Consider the following 19076-nt stretch of genomic DNA (forward strand, 5'->3'; position numbering starts at 1 on the left):
CTGGTGTCTAGAGGATGTGGGATCCTGATGGTCTTAGAGAAGGGCTTCTCTGCTGCCAAGGCAGGAGGAGTCTGTGGGCACGACAGAGCACAAGGCACCGTGCAGGAGAGTGTGGGGGCACATGACACACGATTGCTGCCAAAGCCTCAGGCACCAGTCTCTTGGGAATCATGTTATCCCCAGGCCTCTAAGGACCACAAGAAAGTGTAGAGGGTTCCCAGAGACATGTCGACACAATGGCTCTGTGCTTCCTGCCCCTGCCCTGTCTCTGGGGGCTGATAATCATCTGCAGTACAGTGTGCTCTGAATACAGTGGACCCCAAGCAGAGGCAAGATGGGGACAGAGCTTAGCCACACGGGGTTTGGTCGCTCACCCATGGTCTCCACACACCCATGGCATACTAACACCCAGTGATACACAGGCGGAGAAGTCCAGGGAGTTCTTGCATCCGTATGAGGGGTTGGTTCAGAAGGCAGGAGGGGAAGGAGAGTCGGAACAAGGGCAGGGTTTGAAATGCGCTTTCAGGAGATGTGACCGACGTCTCCTGGACATGGCCGGTCACGGGAAGACAGCACAAGCCCAGAGGAGCAATCATCCTTTCTGGGAAGCTGCTTTCTGGAGAGCTGAAACTTGACCATCTTGGTCCCTTGTTTCTCTAGGGCCTGAGTAGCAGCGATGAGCCCATGAGGACTTCTTTAAAGGAACACAGCTCCAGCCTGCTTCACAACCGGTTCTTTCCTTAACTCTACTGGCTTTGTTGACCATAGTCAACAAAAGCATACAAAAGCAAGTCAACAAAAGTTTCTGTGAACCCCTAGCCTTACCACAGAGCCAGACTGGAGTTAGGATCTTGCCCACTGTTCTGGGCTGCTCTCTGTACACCACCTGCACCAGGGCTCTCCGCTTCTGGCTGTTTACCATAGGACGCAGAAAAATGTCTCAGTTTACTTCGGTACTTCTCAGACTTTGGGCTTGACCATGAAGCTGCTGCAGGCTGAACTATGTATGTATCTGAGGCACAGCCTGTAAAAAAGACTGGGAAGGTGGCCTTGACATTATGTCACTTTTATGTCATATTGAGAGTGTGGGCAAGGCTCATGAGCTGTGGCTTCAGGGAGGGCAGTGCATTGCTCAAGCCAGGTGATGGACCATGGGTCAGACCTCGAACCTTCTGTAGTGAGCTGGAATGGCCAGGACCTGGGAGAAGAGACAAGATTTCAGTGTAGTGAGGGAGTCAGTCTCCCAAAAAGAGTAAAAGCAATCATGAAGTAAATGGTCTGGCCCACCAGAAGCATGGACACAGGACAGCAGCCAATCCCACTCCATCTGCATCACCGTGGGCCTTGGTGGGGTCAGGACACAGGACAGCAGCCAGTCCTTCTCCATCTGCATCACCGTGGGCCTTGGTGGGGTCAGGACACAGGACAGCAGCCAACCCCTCTCCATCTGCATCACCGTGGGCCTCGGTGGGGTCAGGACACAGGACAGCAACCAGCTCCTCTCCATCTACATCACTGTGGGCCTTGGTGGGGTCTCCATCCGCACTAACACATCACTCACTTGGTGAACCAATGGGAACCTGCCATGTGCCCTGCAGATCTCCAGTCATTGTGCAGACTTCATTGTGCAGCCCCAAGCATGGAGCTGGGGACACTCAGAGCCTGGGAGAGAAGAGCAGGCAAGAGGGAACTGGCCAGCTCCACAGTTCTTGCTTCTGTCCCCAGGTACCTTCCTCTGTCGCATGCCCCCTTCTCAGCAGAGGACAGCCCTGGACTTCCTCCTGTTCCTGGGCTTAATAAGAACGCCCCATGTAAGCAGTTTGCTTCTCAAACTGTAGTTTGAAGTCCCCTGTGCCTTTACTGTCCTTGGGCTCGAGCACAGTTAGAGGACCATGGACATTCAGTGGCCTCAATGGAGATGGACCCTGGCAGCCTTGAGCTCATTTCCACAAAGTAGGTGCTGGGGTGGGTCTACTCTAGTCTGCCTTGAATGTAGGGGAACTGGAGGTTGGACATTGGAGAAGGGGGTTGCTTCTGCGCTGGGCCAACAGTCATGCCTTGATCTGCTCTGGTGGCCCTAACAGTTGTCCTGTCCCTGAGGGCTGATGGAGCAAGGGTTACCCCATTAGAGTACAGGTGCTGAAGAAGAAGCCAAGAAAGATGAGGAGAGGACAGAATCACCCACCTGGCAGGTGACACACCACCTCACCCACCTGGGAGGTGACACACCACCTCACCACTAAGGTCAGGAGAAGGGAGGGGATGAGGGGTGGATCCCAGACTATGCACCTGGCACATCTATTTACAGCATCCTAATAAGCCCCTGATGGCATGGTGGCCTGAGTCCAGACAAGGTTGGCTTGAGGTATGTTTCGTTCGGATGGCAGCAGGCAGGAACGCCAGATGCCCGTGAAGTGAGCCCTGTTAGGGTCAGCTAGGGCGTGCGCCCAGCCACCAGAGTCCTAGTGAAGGGGCCAGAGGACTCAGGAAAAGGAATGGAAACCTAGACATAGCTGGCATTGGGGACCCACCTGGGGGTGAGAGGGAAGAAGAGGCTAGAGCTACTGAGGTGATGTCTGACCCTGATGGGGACTTGGGACAGAGAGGCCATCACATGGCTGCTGCTCAGCAGAGCAGGCTCAGGGGCAAGTGTGGGATTTGCTGTCCCTGCTCACCTGGGGGTTGTAGGTACAGGACAGGGGTGGCGACTGTCCAGGAATATGAAGTCCCGCAAAGCACTCCAGCAGCATCTCACCAGCTGTAGCACTGGGAAACTGAGGCTGCAGACAGTGCCAACAATGAGCCCAGGCTCACAGTAAGCTACACTTAGGCCTATAGCCTGGGAGACCCCACTTCTGAGACCTTCTCCCCATCACCGCACTGTCCACCCTCTGGAGAATTGGGAAGCCTGATGGTTTTCCAGTCTGGCTCTGCCAGAGTGAGGGGCGGGGAGTGCTGCCTTCCGCTGAAGGACTGTCTGGATGGTCAGGACCTGGTTAAGCTTGGAGCGTCTGGGGCTAAGGGCCTGCTCCCTCTGCCTATGTGGATGGATAGGACCTGGCTGAGCCCTGCCTCTAGGGCTTAGGTCCCTGTGCCCTGCTGTCCCCGTGGATGGAACCTGACTGAGGTAGGGCCCCTGCAGGGAGGGTCCAGACAAACAACAGGCGCCTGGCTCTGCAGCCAGCAAGACTCAGCAGCTGCCAGGCTCTCAACAGTTAATCATCTGCCCGGGATAAGTGAGCTGATTCTAGCTCCTTAATCAGGACATCGAATCCCAATCTGAGGCCCTGTAAGGAGCAGCAGCAGCCGCCGCTGCTGCAGCCCGTGGCACTCGGAGGACAGAGGACGGCACTGCGCAGCAAAGCCGGGGAGGCGTAGTCTCCTCACTCAGCAAGCAGCCCAAGATGGAGCTCTACTGGCTTCCTTTGTGTGGTCTGTGCGGGCTGGCCGGCACACAGGTCATCGGGTCCTGACCAGTGTGGAGGGTGTCAGCATGACTTTGAGCCTCATCTCCGTGCTGTCCCAGGACGTCACAGCCCTGTGGCTCCTGCTGAAGACAAGTGCAGGTGTGTGGGCTCTGTGCTCTGTTTGCTATGGTGTATTGTAAGAGGCAGGGGGTGGGGTGGGTTGTGTATGACAATAGATGGGATAGGTGGGCTCCTTCTGATGCTGGGGTCCTATTGTCGGCTCAACTGGCAGGGTGCAAATGAGGGTAGGGCGTGCCTGGGCTAGCTAGGTTATAGAAAAAAAAACACCCATCCTGTCCGGGTGGGAGGCGTGATGCCTTGAGGTCTGGGCAGTAGCCCTTAGACCCTCCCCGGGAGTCCTTTGAGGGCATCAGCAGCTGCAGCTGCTCCCTGTAAAGGGTGGCTGCACATCTTCTTGGAAGGCTGGGAAGAAACGATCTATCCTTTGTTCAAGACTTCCACAGACATGCCGGCTAGCAAAGGAAAAACACGCCCAGAACCAGTGGCATGGCTTTGGCTTCCTCCTAGCAGGGGTACCTGGCAAGGGTTATCCCCATAGCTGCCCATTTAATGCCAGAGCCTAGGAACGGCGGGATACTGGACTAGCCGGCCATGGCATTTGGACAGCGGGCTCTGGCTATTTCCCGGGATCTCACTTAGAGCTGGTTCTGCCTCTGTGGGAGGGGGTACTATGAGATGCTCCCAGCTGCCTGGATCCGGCCTGAGCACTAAGAACAAGGGTCCCAGGGACGAGAGCACAGTCATCCTGGGGGGGGGGAGGAAGAGAACAAGGCAGCTTGGCAGAAAGGAAGTAGCCTTTTGGGTCCCTCCATTATTTCTAAGAGAGGAAGGGCGCTCCTTTTGAAATATTTTGTCACGGTTACATTTCCTGGTGGTATTTCTGCCCAGCATTGATGAATGACCCATAAAGGATTTTTGTGAATTTTTTAATGAATCAGTCCTCAGCTCTCCAACAACAAATAAATGTAGAGTAGCTCATTTTCCTGGGAGCCGCTGGGGGACAGTGAGAGGCCATAGAGGATTCCCCAGCATGTCAGAAGCGAGGGCCACACAGAATCCTATCCCATGCCTGCTTGTTTCTTAGCCAGGTGAAGTTCTACATTCTTACGACTCCCCTTAAATGCTAGGTGCATTCGTGTTGCGTGCTGTAGCTTTAAGATATCAGCCACTCCGAGGGCTTTCCTGGGGGAAGCTAAGGCTGGGGCTTGTGCTCTGGCTTCCAGGAACCATTCGTCAGATTTCGGCATAAACAGAAGCTAGTGCATGTGACAAATGTGACATCAGGCTTGTGCGTCCTCAGGCCATTTCTCTAAGTGTGCATTCCCCTGTGGGCACTGAGAGCCATTTTCTGGGGCATCCAGTGCTCCTTGGGTTGCCTGTGCATTCATTCAATGGGGACAAGTGGGCCTGGAGCTCCGAGCCAGGGAGGGAGACCTGAGGTTATCACAGCTGGTGCAGCAGGGGAATGGTGTGTTTGAGTACACACACTCAACTCTGTCTGTGATCCAGGAGACCCACAGGTATGTGTGATGCCACCAGCCCCACCCCCACAGCACCCAGTCACTCAGAATCTGTCTTTCTCAACTCTCTCTTTCTGCCACACTTTGGTGGCCCTGACAGGCTAAACTGATTTTGCTCATTGTCTCTGAGTCCCCACCAGCCACCCCTGTGCTCTCAGCTGTCCCCTTTGTATGCTCATGCTCATGTGTGTGGTGCAGGGCCAGGTCTTGCCCCTCTGCCTTGGTGGGGTCAAGCTCTTCCGTGGATTGTCTCTGTTTGAGAAGCGTCTCTGGTGAAGGTTGATGTAATTGTTTGTTTTTAGATTTGCTCCAGCCTCCGTACTTAACGGAGGTCAAAGTCCCCGTGTGCAGTTTAGGGAGGAGCACAGGACCCATCTCATCCCAGGAGGCTCTTTGCACCAGGCGGTGGAGAGCCCAACGTCCCTGGGAACAAAACATTGCTCTCTGCCTGGGGAGCAGGGGCTTGTGGCTTGGGATTCTTTGCATTGCCCTCTCTGAGCCGTAACTAAGAGATTCTGTATACAGGTCATTATTTTAGAATGGGTAGGAAGGGAACAAAGCACTTGCTTGCCTGCCTATCTCTAGCCCCAACCTTGGGCTAGCCTGGGCATCAGCACTGAAGACTCACTGTGTGGATATGAGGTGCCACGTGCACTCGTGTCCGGCCTCTGTTGTGCTATAGATCGACCCCACCACTCTTTCCAGCTCATACCTCACCATGCCAGGTCCAGGTCCAGTCTGCTTGCTCCTTCAAAGATATGTTCCAGCCTGGAAGTGGTGGCACACACCCTTGATCCCAGCACTTGGGAGGCAGAGGTAGGCAGATTTCTGAGTTCGAGGCCAGCCTGGTCTACAGAGTGAGTTCCAGGATAGCCAAGGCTACACAGAGAAACCCTGTCTCGAAAACAAACAAACAAAAAAGATATGCTCCAAGACTCATTCCCTTCCTGTCCTGAGCCCAGAGGGGAGTGTGGCCATACGGCCATGACTCCTGGACTGGGGTGTTTGAGAACTCAGTACCTGGAAACTAGCTCTTTCTGGGGCACTATACAAGGGACACTATGAGATCCTTGGATGGGTAGGGGCAGGATGCAGGAGCAGGATGCAGGGACAGGAAGAAGGACTGGAGCATCATCCCTCTAGCAATAGGTAGCCCTGCCACTTGTAGGCACCTCTTATGCCTGGGCTGTGGGCTTGGTTCTGGCGCACTGACAATATGGTAGGAGCCATTTGGAGGATAGTCATACCCCTGATGCCCACTGGCTCTGTGTCTCATGCCAACAGATCCCCACCAGTCCTCTTAGGCCATCTTATCAGGGATATACAGAAAAGGTCAGAGTGCCCCAAGAGCCAGCAAGAACCACCTTTCTGTCACTGCCCAGGCTCTCCTCCATCTCTGGCATCCTGGAGGGAAAGTAGATGAAGAAACGGGTGTTGACATGGATCAAGGGCACAATCTAGGTGACCCCCTCTCCTTAGCCTCCTGTGCACCCTCATTCTCTGGCCCACATCCTACCTCCAGGGAGCCCCTGAGACCTGGAGCTCAACTGCAGCTAACACTCTGGTGTTTTTAAACTCGGCCCTTGCCAGTGCCAGTGTACCTGCGAGCCTGGCCATGTCCTCATAAAGCCAGGGTACTGATGTCAACAGTGTTAGCACTGCCCACAGGATGTGCTTTACCAGATGGCGTCCTCCAGACCTCAAGGTGACAATTCTCATCCCTATCTTATATGAGGAGGTTAAAAAGGAAGAGCAGACTGCCCGGGGCCATAGCTCAACTGTGTGTGGTGGGCAGGGCTGGCTCCGTGTCCGCTGCTCTGTGTCTGGACTTCTGAGTGAACAGTTCATAGCAGTGATGGAACCAAGGTCCCAAAGTCAGACACCGAACATCATCAGCAGGTGCCTAGATGCTGTGTTTGTGGCTGTCTCTTTCTAGGCCACCACAGAGGATTTGTGGAGAGGCGGGAAAGCATGGCTGCTGATGGGAATGCAGAGTAGCATAAGCCTCACAGAAAACTCACTAAAATAGAAGCTCTGTGTAATCCAGCTGTGCCACCCACAGGCCCTCACCTGCATTCCCTGCTCACTGAGATGTCACAACAGCCAAGGGGTCAGCCTTGGTGTCATCTGTGGCAGTCAAAGGCATAGTTCATAGACGCAGGGATACAACTTAACCACAAAAAGATATCCTGCCATTCCAGCAGCCGGGAGGGGCTGGCTGTGAAGAGTGAGGTAAGCCAGGCAGAAAACTGTGCTGTGTGCCCTTACTCCTGTGTGAGCCCTGGAAGGGCTCCCGAAAGGGCTCACCACCCATACCTCCAGAAAGGAATGAGAGGAGGAGAGGGCACAGTCCTCTGGTAAGCCCCCATTGTGACTGACAGAGCAGAGCCTTCCTTGCAGGTGAGCTGTCCTGTGCAGGAAAGCGGGGCTTGGCTGAGGTATGCTCTCCAGTGACCCATGCCTCAGTAGGGGTGCAGCCATCCCTGCTTCTCCAACAGGGGGCCCCAGATACTGAGTCAGGCCTGTTTATGCTCTTAAAACTTACTGAGAGGAAAACAAACTTATCCCGAGTACTGAGTGGGATGCTGGGGAGCAGAGAAGAGCTGGTTACATTGGAGTTGGCCTCCGTGGCTCAAAGGATACAAAGTCTCAGTTATACAGAATGACAGGGCTGAAACGCTGAATGGCAAGACCAGTTACTACCACACTGGGGCTTTTTGTTTTGTTTTGTTTTGAGACAGGGTTTCTCTGTGTAGCCCTGGTTGTCCTGGAACTCACTCTTTAGAGCAGGCTCACCTCGAACTCAGAAATCCGCCTGCCTCCGCCTCCCAAGTGCTGGGATTAAAGGCGTGCACCACCACTGCCTGGCTCTGGTGCATATTTTTTGAGTGAGTCTGAACTCTACCAAACACACAGACACACATGCAGCTGAGGCAATGGAGTGGCCATGGAAACGATCTCATGGTGTGAACAAACATCAGGTCATACACATCAGCCACCCAAGGTGTCTATTTGCCCATGTACCTTAGTGAAGCTGGGGTAGACACCATGGGTCACCAGATGATGCCGAGTGAAGGATGCCCTTAGGGTCTACCCGGTGAGTAGAGCCAAGCCCTGGGCTGTGGGGTCAAAGGCTGCTCAGTCCCCTTTGGGAGTCTCTGCCGCTCCTGTGCCCGCCAGAATCCCCGTGTTTCTCTCAAGCTGCTCACTAAGTGCTCAACATTTAATGATTTGTGTCTGAACTGGAGGCGCATTTCATGGTCATGTAACCACGCTTCATGGGTCAGTAGCCATCCACAGTGTCTACACAAGGGACACCTGACACAGGTGAGCAGAAACAGGTATCCCTTATCCCGTCCTCCGGTGGTCTCAGGTCAGGCTGGCATGGAGATAAGGGGTCCTGAGTTGTTTGGCACGTTCCTGTCCTGATAAAGCGGTGCTGTGGTCATCAGAGTCCCAGCAGGCTCTCTGGCCTCCAGCTGTCCTGAGTCGAGGCAGCTGAGGCATCTCCCCCTCCCCAGTAGGGTGGGGCTGGCCAGAATGTGTGCTCAGCTGCCATCAGCTTAGGGCCCACATGGGTTTTAAGAGGCCAGAGGGACGAAAGTACTGGGGGCTGCAGGGAAGAAGGGCAGACCGAGTCAGAGAGGGAGAAGCTGCATGTCACAGGCTCCTCTCTGGAACTCAGAGCAGCCCTTACACACAAAGACCCTTAGTCTACACCATGCACAGGACTCATCCAGGCTGCTCATCCACTCACTCATCCTGAACCTAGAACCTTGAACACTTCCGGCTTTTGGCTTTTGAGGATGACCCTATGTCTCTGCCTCACCGTGCCCCACTGATGAGAAAGTGTCCGGGGTCAGTGGGCTGAAGTGGGGCTGGTCCCATAAAAGGAGATGTGATGTTTTCCAGAGCTCGGAGGTAACCTCCTCCTTCTCAGAAGGCATGTGCCAAGCCCGGGGCTCTCCACACGCCTCCACAAACGTTCCTGCTCCACTGCACTCTACCTAGTGAATGGCTGCATGGAGTACAGGGCCTTGGGGACTCCACCCACCATACCTTCTGGGGTAATAGGAGGTGGTCATGTTTAAAGTTTAACAGACTTATGTGCCGTTCTCCCGCTGTGTAGAAGTCTGTGGAGCATTTCAGGAAGAGGCCTGCTCTGCTGCCTGGTGGTATGGAGGGTGCCACAGTGTCCTCACAACCTGAGTTTCATTCTATATATTCCCAGAGGCCACAGGCCGCAGGCCATTCCCAAGCATGAACATGGGCAGGCTGGGCGGGCCAGCCATGGTGACCGACTTTCCAGCACCTTCCCTGGCCCTAGGTCTGTCTGTCTTGTGACTGTTGGTTTAGCTCAGGGTATACGCCTTCCTAACTTTGGCAGGGGTGTTGGTCTCTCCGAGAGGTCAGATTCACTGACCCCACTTCCAGATGTGTTGTGAAGGACGCTCTGTCATCACTCTGCACAACCGCAGCAGGTTGTGTGGCTCCAGCTCTGTGTCACAGCAGGGGGCAGTGCACCTCCATCTTTGCAGTCTTCCCCTCACTGAGTCAGGACCACTGGGTCTGACTGAGTGGCAGCAGCTCCTCTCTTCAAACCTGGCCTGCTGGCTGATTAAGTGCCTTGAGTTCCCATGGGATATCATTTGTTTTCAAAATCAGACCTCAGCGTATTGTTCTATCTCCTGGCTTTTCCTCTGTGTCAGTGGAAGCAGAAGATGCTGTGAGGCCAAGGTTGTTGGAGGATGAATCCCAGTGGCAGTCTATAGAATCAGCACTTAGCTACCCCACCTGACTTGGCCATCAGGCTCCATAGGAAATGTGTTATCTGATTGACGTAAGGCTAAAGTTCAAATAGGTAAACATTCCCAAACCTCAAATCCAGCCCCCAGCACCCAGTAAAAGGGGTCAGTAGCCATGGCGCCGTGGGCACTGGAGAGATGACATATGGCTGTAAGGTGAGCCCTGCCCACAGTCTTGGGTGGCAGCTGTAAGGACAGAGGCCAGCACTGGGGACATGTGTACCATTGGGGGAGGTGTTGGGAGATACGGCGGGCTCAGGATCTGCAGGGACCAGCTGGGAAGGGACTTCAAGCCAAATTGTGCATGAGCTTGGGGGCCAGAACAGAAACCCCATCCCCTGGGCTGTGTGATCCACTGAGTGGCTCGCTGCACACACAAAGGGAGACCGTCATTTCCCTGAAGAGCCAAGGGGCTGTGGGGGCTCCTCTTAGCCTCACCCAGGCATGACAGAAGCGGCAGTGTGACAGCCATCACAATTGTCACAGGACATTCAACAAGTGCAGTGTTTGAGGCTCGGTGACAGCTTGAAAGAGCAGCAGTTGGTGTGGGCTCAGGCAGATGGGAGGGGCAGCGTCCAATTTCAGGACCCAGCCTCTCCCTCCCAGGCTCTCAGGGCCCATCTGTGAATCACTGGTTATAGAAGGACCTACAGAGACTGAAGGGGGCCGAGACACCCCGTGGGAGACAGAGGCCCATACCCCACGGAGGAGACAGAGGCCCATACCACACGTGTGGGGAGACAGAGACCCATACCTCACGTGTGGGGAGACAGAGGCCCATACCCCACGGAGGAGACAGAGGCCCATACCGCACGTGTGGTAGGCTGTTGCATGGTCCCCAGGACAATACTTCTTCCTGTATTCGGAGTCGGTTGAAGCAATCAGTTGAAAGCTGTTTAACTGATCAGAACTGTCTTCTTGACCTTCACCCCCAACACCCCCCCCCCAACTCCACTCTTCCACTTCCACCTAAGTCACTCTTTGGCATTGTCTCAGGGGTTCTGTGGCTGTGAGGAAGCATTATGACCTTAAGCAACTTGGGGAGGAAAGGGTTTATTCCACTTCCTCTTCGTAGACAATCATCAGGGCAGGCAGGGGCCTGGAGGCAGGAGCTGATGCATGGAAGGGTGCTGCTAACTGGCTTTCTGCTCATGGCTTGCTCCGCCTGCTTTTTTATAGAGCTCCGGCCCACCAGACCAGGGTGGCCACACCTACAAACTAGAATCATCTTCCAAAATGATTCTAGCTTGTGTCAAGTTGACATAAAATTAGCCAGGACAAGTATGTGCCACAGTGAACCTGGGGCGTATGTGGCCCAGGCACATCCTCTCTTTGTGGGAGCTGCAACCCTGTTACCATCCATCTGAGCTACAGGCGTGTGCAGCACTGTGGGTGTCGTCCTCCCAAGGATATAGATGCAAACCCCAGAAACCACCTGGGAGAGAGCGGCACAGTAGGCAGTGCTCCAGGGGGCCTGGAGAGCTGGGTGGTCCTGGGCAACGCCACCAGGCCATGGAGCAGGGCAGAGGCAGGTGATCGTGTCAGTAGTGGTTAAATGTCCACCACTAGACAGATACACGTGCAGGTCACTCTGAAGGGAGGGATGTTGCTTGTCCTGACATTTTAGAGACTACCTCCGAGAGTCAAGCAGTCTAACCCAGAACCCAGCCAAACCCAGAACCTATATCCGGAACGCTTGGCTCCTCTTGGTCAGGTCAGCAGCCAGCCTCACAGTCTCAGGAGATCAGAGTCCCAAAGTGAGGATTGGCCCAGAATGAAATCGAGGTTCCTGAGGATGTCAGGCGTAAACGAGCTTTGCACTGTGCTTAAGATGAGAACAACGTGGAGACTGTGTTGGGCTGAAAGACTAGACTCCTCTGCGGACGTCCCACCTGTCTGCCTTCCTGGCTTCCTCAGCCATGACCTGAAGTGAAGCCCCACACCCTAACCCCATGCTCCATCCTCCACATCCTGCATCCTAGGCCCATACCTTCTGCCCCAACCCTGCACGCTGTTCCTATTTGTCTTTGCAACTGTAGCTCACAGCTTGGAGACAGCTGCCCTGATTATTAGACATTCTCCTTTCTGCCTGAGGTAAAGAGCTGATCAAAGATACAAACTTCACAGAATAGCCACACACTTCCTTTGCACATTGGAAAGCTATTTCTCCATCGTTGACTCAAAGACAAAGGGTTCATGAGAGAATTAGCTGCTCAGGAAGCTAAGCTGGGGCTGTTGCCCTGAACAGCCATGGAGAGGCACCAAGGCGCTGCTTCCCTCCAAGGGCCTTCCTTGTCCAGCCCCCTCTGCATCAGAAACAACACCCTCAGCTTTTACTTCTAAACCCTGCAGTTGGGTCCTCACCTCGGAGCCCCAAGCCAGCCAGCTTCTCTGTCTACCCTTCCTTGACTTTGACCCTATAGTCACATGATCCTGCAGTCCCATGGGTGTCACCACGTGATTTCAGGCAAGGTGTCTTCCTCAGTCAAGGCATAGGCTTGCCTCCCCCTAAGTGGCTGTGGTGGTGAAATACATTAATAACAAGAAAGCACTCGCTGCTGTTGCTACTTCAATCAACAGTTTCCTCTAGGAGCCAATTGAAATAATTTAATTGCTTGGGACACTGAAGTTCAAGAATCCCTAAGTTCTCTTGTGTTTTTCACTGTGGGAATGAAGCTCTGCAGACTTCAGCAAACAGTAGCTGTCCTGGCCGATGAGAAAGGGGTGGGCTTTATACTTGGGTTTTCTTCAAACTGGCCTAGTGGTAGCTAGGAGGCCTGTCTACTGCCTGCTGGTGAGGGCTATCCTGAACGGCACTGGCCCCCAACACTGTGATATTTTAAGTGGCTTTTAGGTAACCCAATTTTGAGGCCAGAGAGTTTGGGATGGGAAATGTGGTCACCCAAAGACATCTCAGGCTTCTCCGGTGATGGCTGGTGATCCACATCACATCTCTGCATGTGATGTTTATCTTTCCGCATGGGAGAGGTCTGTGGGACAGGAGAGGTGACATTCTGTGAACCTGACCCTAGAAATGCCACAGTGGAGAGCTGGCAGCAGAGGTCATATGCTGCCAACGTTCATGTAGCAAGGCAGACGCTGGTCATGGCTGCTGGCTCCGTCCAGTTGTGGGGTCTGCTTGAGAATGAACAATGTCTCCTGTGAGAGCTAAGCAGAGAGCCCAGCAAACTTCCTGGGTGCTGTGTTCCTTTAAGGAGTGGCTGCAAGCCTGGAAACCACCGTGCATAGTGACACCCACACTCCAGGGTGTGAATGCTTGGGCAGGTGTTCGCCTGTGCAACAGTACAGCCCTTGGGAAGGCGAGAGTTTAACCCCTGACCTTCCATCACAGGGTCCCGCCTCGTGGAAATGACCTATATATTCATTCGAAGCAGGTGGATTCCCTGCCTTGCATTGATGACCTTCCAAGTGGTTCCCACACACTGACTTGAAAACTGTAAGCTGGTATTGAACATACCTGGAAGAGGCGGGCCGGGGAGGACACCTTGGATGCCATAATTACATGCATGTCTTCCTCTGTGCCGGCCTGTGTGTTACCCATGAGGTTGTGAGAAGATCTGTGGCCTGTGAGCACTGATGGCTTCTAGTCCTCTCTCTACTGAATGAATTTGAGGGAGAACCTGCTGTCCTGGGGTGCTTTTCCCACCCATCCTTACATTCCACCTTTATTATGGGCCTTGATGTAAAGCTTTTGGGAACTTATTTTCTAAGATCAAAGGACAAGGATGGTTAGTGACAAGGGAATTCAGTTGCTCTATGTGTTTGTGGGGTGTAAATATTTTAAAAATAATAACAAAACCCCTGGGATTTAAAAGTGTTAAGAATTCTGCCAGTAGCTCTTAGCATGTGTCATGGGTTCGCCCTCAGTCCCAGCATGTGACTGCAATGCTGCCCTGCCCTGCATTATTGTCACTTTCTACCCCGACCTGCCATCCTGAGGATGCAGCTTGTTGGAAACCTGTCACTTCAGACATCGCTTTGCAGAATTTGAATTTTATTCTGCCTGGCTGCCTGGCTGCCTGGCTGCCTGACTGCCTTCCCCGAGTCCCCTCTCCATGAACCACGGCAGGGCTCATCTCCCACCGGATGGCTGCTGATGTCATCCCATTCGACCTTCAACCTTGGACTTTGAAAAGAAGCATTATGTTTGACTGACAGTAAGCAAAAGCACTTGGGGGATGGGCTTTTGTCTGCTCTTAATAAAAGGAGATAATTAGCAAATAGCAGACTTTACTGAGTGACCCTAAGACCTGCTCTCCCAGAGGCCAGTGCAGGGAGCCCTTTCTTCTGCTTTCCCCTTGAGGGAGGCCAGGACCCTGGTCAGAGTCATCAGCCAAGCAGGGACCAGCTTTCCCATTCATCTCCCCAGCCCCCTCCCCTACACAAGGCGACCTCCGAGGCCAGGTCTCTGAGCCACCTTGCCCTAAGGTGTCTCTGCTCCTTGTTAACTGTCATTTTCTCCCACCCTGGGTAGCTGAGCTAGGGGTCAGCATGCCCCTCAGGTAGGTAGAGGGGCAGGAGATGCTGTGTAGGAATCTCGCCACCTGTTTCCCTGGATACAGCTGCTGAACTGAGAAGCGAGACCTTGAGTTGATTTGTGAGGACTTTTACCATCTAACTCGGTAGAGCAAAAGGTACCCAGAGAGCAAAGAGCAGCCCTGCCTACATGGACTCAGACAGGCCAGGATCTGGCAGCTGCTTTGCGTGGATAAAACTGAGCAGTTGAAGGCCCTTCGAGAGTCAGTCCAAATTGATGTGGACTAAGAAGGGCAGCCTTCCCTTCTCTCGTGTGGGGTGATGGTCCCTTTTCCTCTAGAAATACTGTACTAGGGCAAACCACCCAGACTGCACTTGAAGAGCTTGGGCTCCGCCTTCTTTGCTTACTTCCAGTGTCCTGATGCCGGAGCCCGGGGGAACCGATGCTGTGAGGTTGGGGAGAGTTAAATCCAGGCTGTCTACAGCCCTTGCGTCCTGGAGCCCCTCCTAACTGCCCCTCTGACTCTGGCAGGGTCATGGCTGGGGCCCCTCAGTGTGGGGTGTTGTCTGTGCCTCCTTGTGTTCTCACAGAGGAGCTCTGTGAAAGCTGCCCTACCCTGACCTTTGACCACTAAGAGAGGGAGGGGGTGACCTGCTTCTTGCCCAGGGCACCTTCCGGGGACTCTGCCTCCTGTGAACCTGTCTCAGCAACACAATTCCCTATAGTCTCCTCACCTCCGGTCTACAAATTACCCTGGGCGACGAGGCTGAGAAAGCCTACAGCAGGGTACACACTCAAGCCTGTATCTCCGGGCACACACGCATCCGGGTTTCTTCAGCTGCAGAAACATCAGAAAGAAGAAAAAATTATAATTCAGGGAAAAAATGCCCGCAGCCTGCTGATCTCTGGGACAGTATAGACCAAACTCTCCAGTGTTGGCTGGCAGTGTTTGTAGGCACTTAGAGTGTCCCTAGAGACTGGCTGGTGATCATGCTCCACACACACACACACACACACACACACACACACACACAGGCACACACATGCATACACGCACACACATACTATTTAATATTTTACCTTGTGTGCATGTCTGGGTGTGTGTACATGTATGTGTGAATACGTGTGCACATCTGTACACCTGTGGGGACCAGTGGACCTCAGCTGGGGTTCCTCATGTGCCATCAGCCTCTTATGGTTGTTGGTTTGAGACAGTCTCTCATTAGCCTGGAACTTGCCAAGTAGGTCAGCCTGGCTGGCCAGGAAGAACTATGGACCTGTCCGTCTGTCTGTCTCTGCTTCCCAGTGCAACATCACTGCCTTGTTTTACATGGGTTCTGGAGATTTTGTGTGTGTGTGTGTGTGTGTGTGTGTGTGTGTGTGTGTGTGTGTGTGTTCAAGCCAAGTACCTAACCTACTGACCAGTTGTCCCAGCCCAGATATTTGTTCGTCTGAGCGTGGAGGAGGCTGAAGCCCAGGTACCATGGCCTCTGCAGCTGTGGGTGACAGGGCCGTGTGACAGTTCATGGGGTGAGGGCGGAAGCCCTGCTCAGGCAGGAACAGGAAGACTTCCAGAGGGTCATTAGAACTCTGGCAGTTGGATTCCTCACAGAACGGGCTCCTCTCATGGCATGGCCGTACTGAAGCTCAGGCTGGACATACCTCCTGCCTGAGGAACTCACGAATACTCTGAGGCCAGTTCCTGGGGAGAGGAGAGCCAGGAGGCCCCTGGGTAACCCCCAAGTGGACCTCAGCCATGTGTCAACCCATCCCTGTCTGTGGAAACAGCTCTGTTGGGTGGTCAAGGCATGAACAGAGCCTGTGAGGTAGGATGAGTTCACAAAGCTTTGGAGCCTGTCCACCCAGGAAGACAATGCCATTTACAAATGTGTGGAATCTAGTCTGAGGACTCTAGAAATGTTTCCATCAAGGGCCACGATGCTGGGGTTTTATTTCCTTGGGAATAGGTGCAGTCTAGACGTTTAAAAGCATAAGTCTGTGGTCCTATGGTAGTCATCCCAGAGTCGTGGCAAAGTCCCAAGGAGCTTTGACATGCTCAGAGCTCAATTCATCCCTGGCTTTGGAGTACCATTCTCAGCTGTGGAGAAATTGACAGCTTGGGGTGACACCCACAAACTTCCTGGTAACCCCCAAATTTCTCAAACGTTCTGAAAGACTCTCAGCTCCCATTACATGTTCCTCCGTAAGTCAGGAGCAGGCTTGAGAGCAGCCTCCAGGCCCCCCACCCTCTGCTCTAGCTAACGCTGTCTGAGATGGGCAACAGGATGAGCCACCAGTCATGAGTGTCCCCCACACACTGACATGTATACAAGCACTAAGCCATTTCTCCAGAATTTAAAAATGTATCAGCCTTATTAGGTAACTCTTCGTGGCCCTGCACTTCCCCCAAAGGAATTAGCATTGCCAAGAAGTCTGAATGATGTTGGATTGTGCGTGCTGAGCTGACATGGGAGGCCAGCCTGGTGTTTACAGTGTGATGAGTGGAAGCTCCCACAGACACGATATTCCTGGCACCTCTTTGTCCCATGACAGTGTGGGGCCCCTGTGTACTTGGTATCACACGCTTTGCCAGCAGGCATTTGTATCACCAGAGAGCAGGATTTAAGGTCAGTGCTGTACAGGTGAGATCTGCTGCCGCCACGGGAGCTTTCAGATAACAGTGTCACCATGACCCACTTTCTCGGGCCTCCTGTGACCTGGGTCTTCAGGGATAGCACCTACCTTTGAAGCTACCGGTGATCCATGTGAGTCACGGGTCTTGTGGACACTGAGTGTCCAGGGCTCTCAGCCCTGCCCTGGCTTGTGGTAAGGACCACCACATTTCATCTGTTGGGCTGACTTGCCCGAGACTCCTAGCGGTCTTTCCTCGCGATGCTGTCTTGGGATTAGCGGGGATGCTGCCTATCTGTGCCCCTGCTAATCTATAGCTTACAGGAAACATCCGGGGCAGCCAGGCCTCACACCTGTTCCCGGTGCCTACCTCACGGGCGTCAGGTGAACGGTAGATCACGGCAGGCACAGGGCCCTGAACATCTGGGGATCTGTGGTGGCTTTAGGTCTGAGATGATGGCAGACGCCTCTGTTAGCCAGCCAGCAAGCCATCTATAGGCAACAGGTGAGAGCCCTGAGGAGCCTGCACCTCTGCCAAGGCAGGGAGGAGGAGGCACCTTCCCCGTGAGTCAGGTCCTGCCCTCCTCCCTTGGCGCCTCTCTCTCTCTCTCTCTCTCTCTCTCTCTCTCTCTCTCTCTCTCTCTCTCTCTCTCTCTCTCTCCTCCAGCACTTCCTCCCTCCATTCTCCCCTTGTCCCCCTCCTCCCCTTCTTTCCTTCTCTGGCCCTTATACACGTTTTTAACAATTGATGGTGAATCGCTCAGCACTTGTGCTATGAGAAACAAAGGCTTGCTCTGCTTATTGGAAACTGAAATGCCTTTTTTCCAGCCACGTGACCACAGCTCCCTATAGGTGTTTGTAGCTCGTTCCAGAGGCTCCCGAGGGCTGTTCCCAGGGCCCCAGTGGGTGTGAGGCCAGGGTTCCTCCCAGTGACAGTATGTCTGCTCTTCCTGCAGATGAAATCATGCACCAGGACATCGTCCCGCTCTGTGCCGCTGACATCCAGGAGCAGCTGAAGAAACGCTTTGCTTACCTGTCTGGTAAGTTCCGGAAGCCTGGGGTGAGGGGTACAGCCAGGGCGTGGCGCCTGGCCAGTCAGTGGCTGCTTCATTGCCCTCTGCGAGGCGCCTGGCCCTGGGGAGGAGGTCCGCACCCTCAGTTCTGTTCCGTTGTCCACAGGGCAGTGTCCCAGATCAGGGGAGCTGTTGAGACGAGAGGTTTATTTAACTCACAGCTGTGAAGATCCAAGGCTGAGGGATGCGTCTGAGGGTGATCTTACTGGCAAAATCCAAGGCCGTGCAAGTTATCTTACCCTGAAAGGCAGAGTACACATGAGTGTGCGCAAACATGTTCATGTGTGTTTGTGTCCTTAGGTCTCTCTTTATAGCCACTAGGACTCAATCAAGGGCCACCTGCCTGATGATTAATGCTAATCACTTCCCCAAGGCCTCCCTCTGTGTACCACAGTTGGATTATTTCTGCCTCACAGAACCTCCCAGATTAAACTCCAGCACAGGAAGACTTAAGAGACGCTCAAATCCCAGGCGTAGCACTAAAGCTACTGCAGGCTTGTCAGGATCTGGACACCGGTGAGCTGGGTGCTCCTGACCTAGGATTCCGGGAGCTTGACCCTTCTGTGACTGGGTGGATGCCAGTCCCACTGATGCTGGTGCATCCTGCGATCACGGCTGTGGGATATCTCACCTGGCACCTCCCTTGGTACTGCTCTTGCCCCTTCTCAAGCTCTGCCTCAGAGGAATAGCCTTGAACCTGACCAAGCTTGAAGGCCGAGGGTCATGGCTGTCCCAGCTTGTGCCACAGGTGATGTGTGTCCAGCCTTGGGACACCACTCATGTGCTGAGCCTAGACATGTCTATTTGTCAAGACCAATTCAGGAGAAGGCCACATGTGAGCCTTCCTCCAGATCTCGGGGCGGTTTAGGGTGTCCCACTCTAGTCAGCCTAGGACACCCACATTACAGCCCCACAAGGAGAAACTCTGTCCATATCTGTGACTCCAGGAGCATCCCACTCCTTGGGCTCTTCTCTGGTTTTCATTGGCCAGGCCTATGGTCAAGATACAGCATGCTCCAGTCACATAGATTCTAGGGAGCTTTGAGATGTTGGACAGGAGT

At 53.8% G+C, this 19076-nt stretch overlaps 1 protein-coding gene and 2 long non-coding RNA genes across 19 annotated transcripts in view; 1 reads left to right on the plus strand and 2 right to left on the minus strand.

Moving 5' to 3' along the window:
- Positions 1-19076, plus strand: part of Mcf2l (MCF.2 cell line derived transforming sequence like) — a 156766-nt gene that overhangs the window by 81542 nt on the left and 56148 nt on the right. For 12 of the 16 annotated variants that reach the window (XM_031339091.1, XM_031339094.1, XM_031339093.1 and 9 more), the window contains one exon: positions 17899-17982. In XM_031339091.1, the coding sequence (XP_031194951.1) occupies positions 17899-17982 (84 nt within the window). Of the gene's footprint in view, positions 1-959; positions 3567-9945; positions 9970-15811; positions 16138-17898; positions 17983-19076 lie in introns of those variants that run through there. The other 4 variants (XM_031339098.1, XM_031339108.1, XM_031339103.1 and 1 more) reach the window with 4 other exon arrangements.
- LOC116068926 lies at positions 1048-10762 on the minus strand. Its single transcript, XR_004109757.1, has 2 exons — positions 5721-10762; positions 1048-1198 (listed from the first exon to the last, which is right to left on the minus strand). It is a non-coding gene; the product is annotated as an uncharacterized LOC116068926 (long non-coding RNA).
- On the minus strand, positions 12406-16116 carry LOC116068927. Of its 2 annotated transcripts, XR_004109759.1 has the most exons (4): positions 15734-16116; positions 15046-15149; positions 13292-13960; positions 12406-12948 (listed from the first exon to the last, which is right to left on the minus strand). It is a non-coding gene; the product is annotated as an uncharacterized LOC116068927 (long non-coding RNA). The 2 variants fall into 2 exon arrangements; XR_004109758.1 differs by having other exon boundaries at positions 12406-13960.

The sequence above is a fragment of the Mastomys coucha genome, unplaced genomic scaffold, assembly GCF_008632895.1.
Source record: "Mastomys coucha isolate ucsf_1 unplaced genomic scaffold, UCSF_Mcou_1 pScaffold22, whole genome shotgun sequence".
Classification (NCBI taxonomy): domain Eukaryota; kingdom Metazoa; phylum Chordata; class Mammalia; order Rodentia; family Muridae; genus Mastomys; species Mastomys coucha.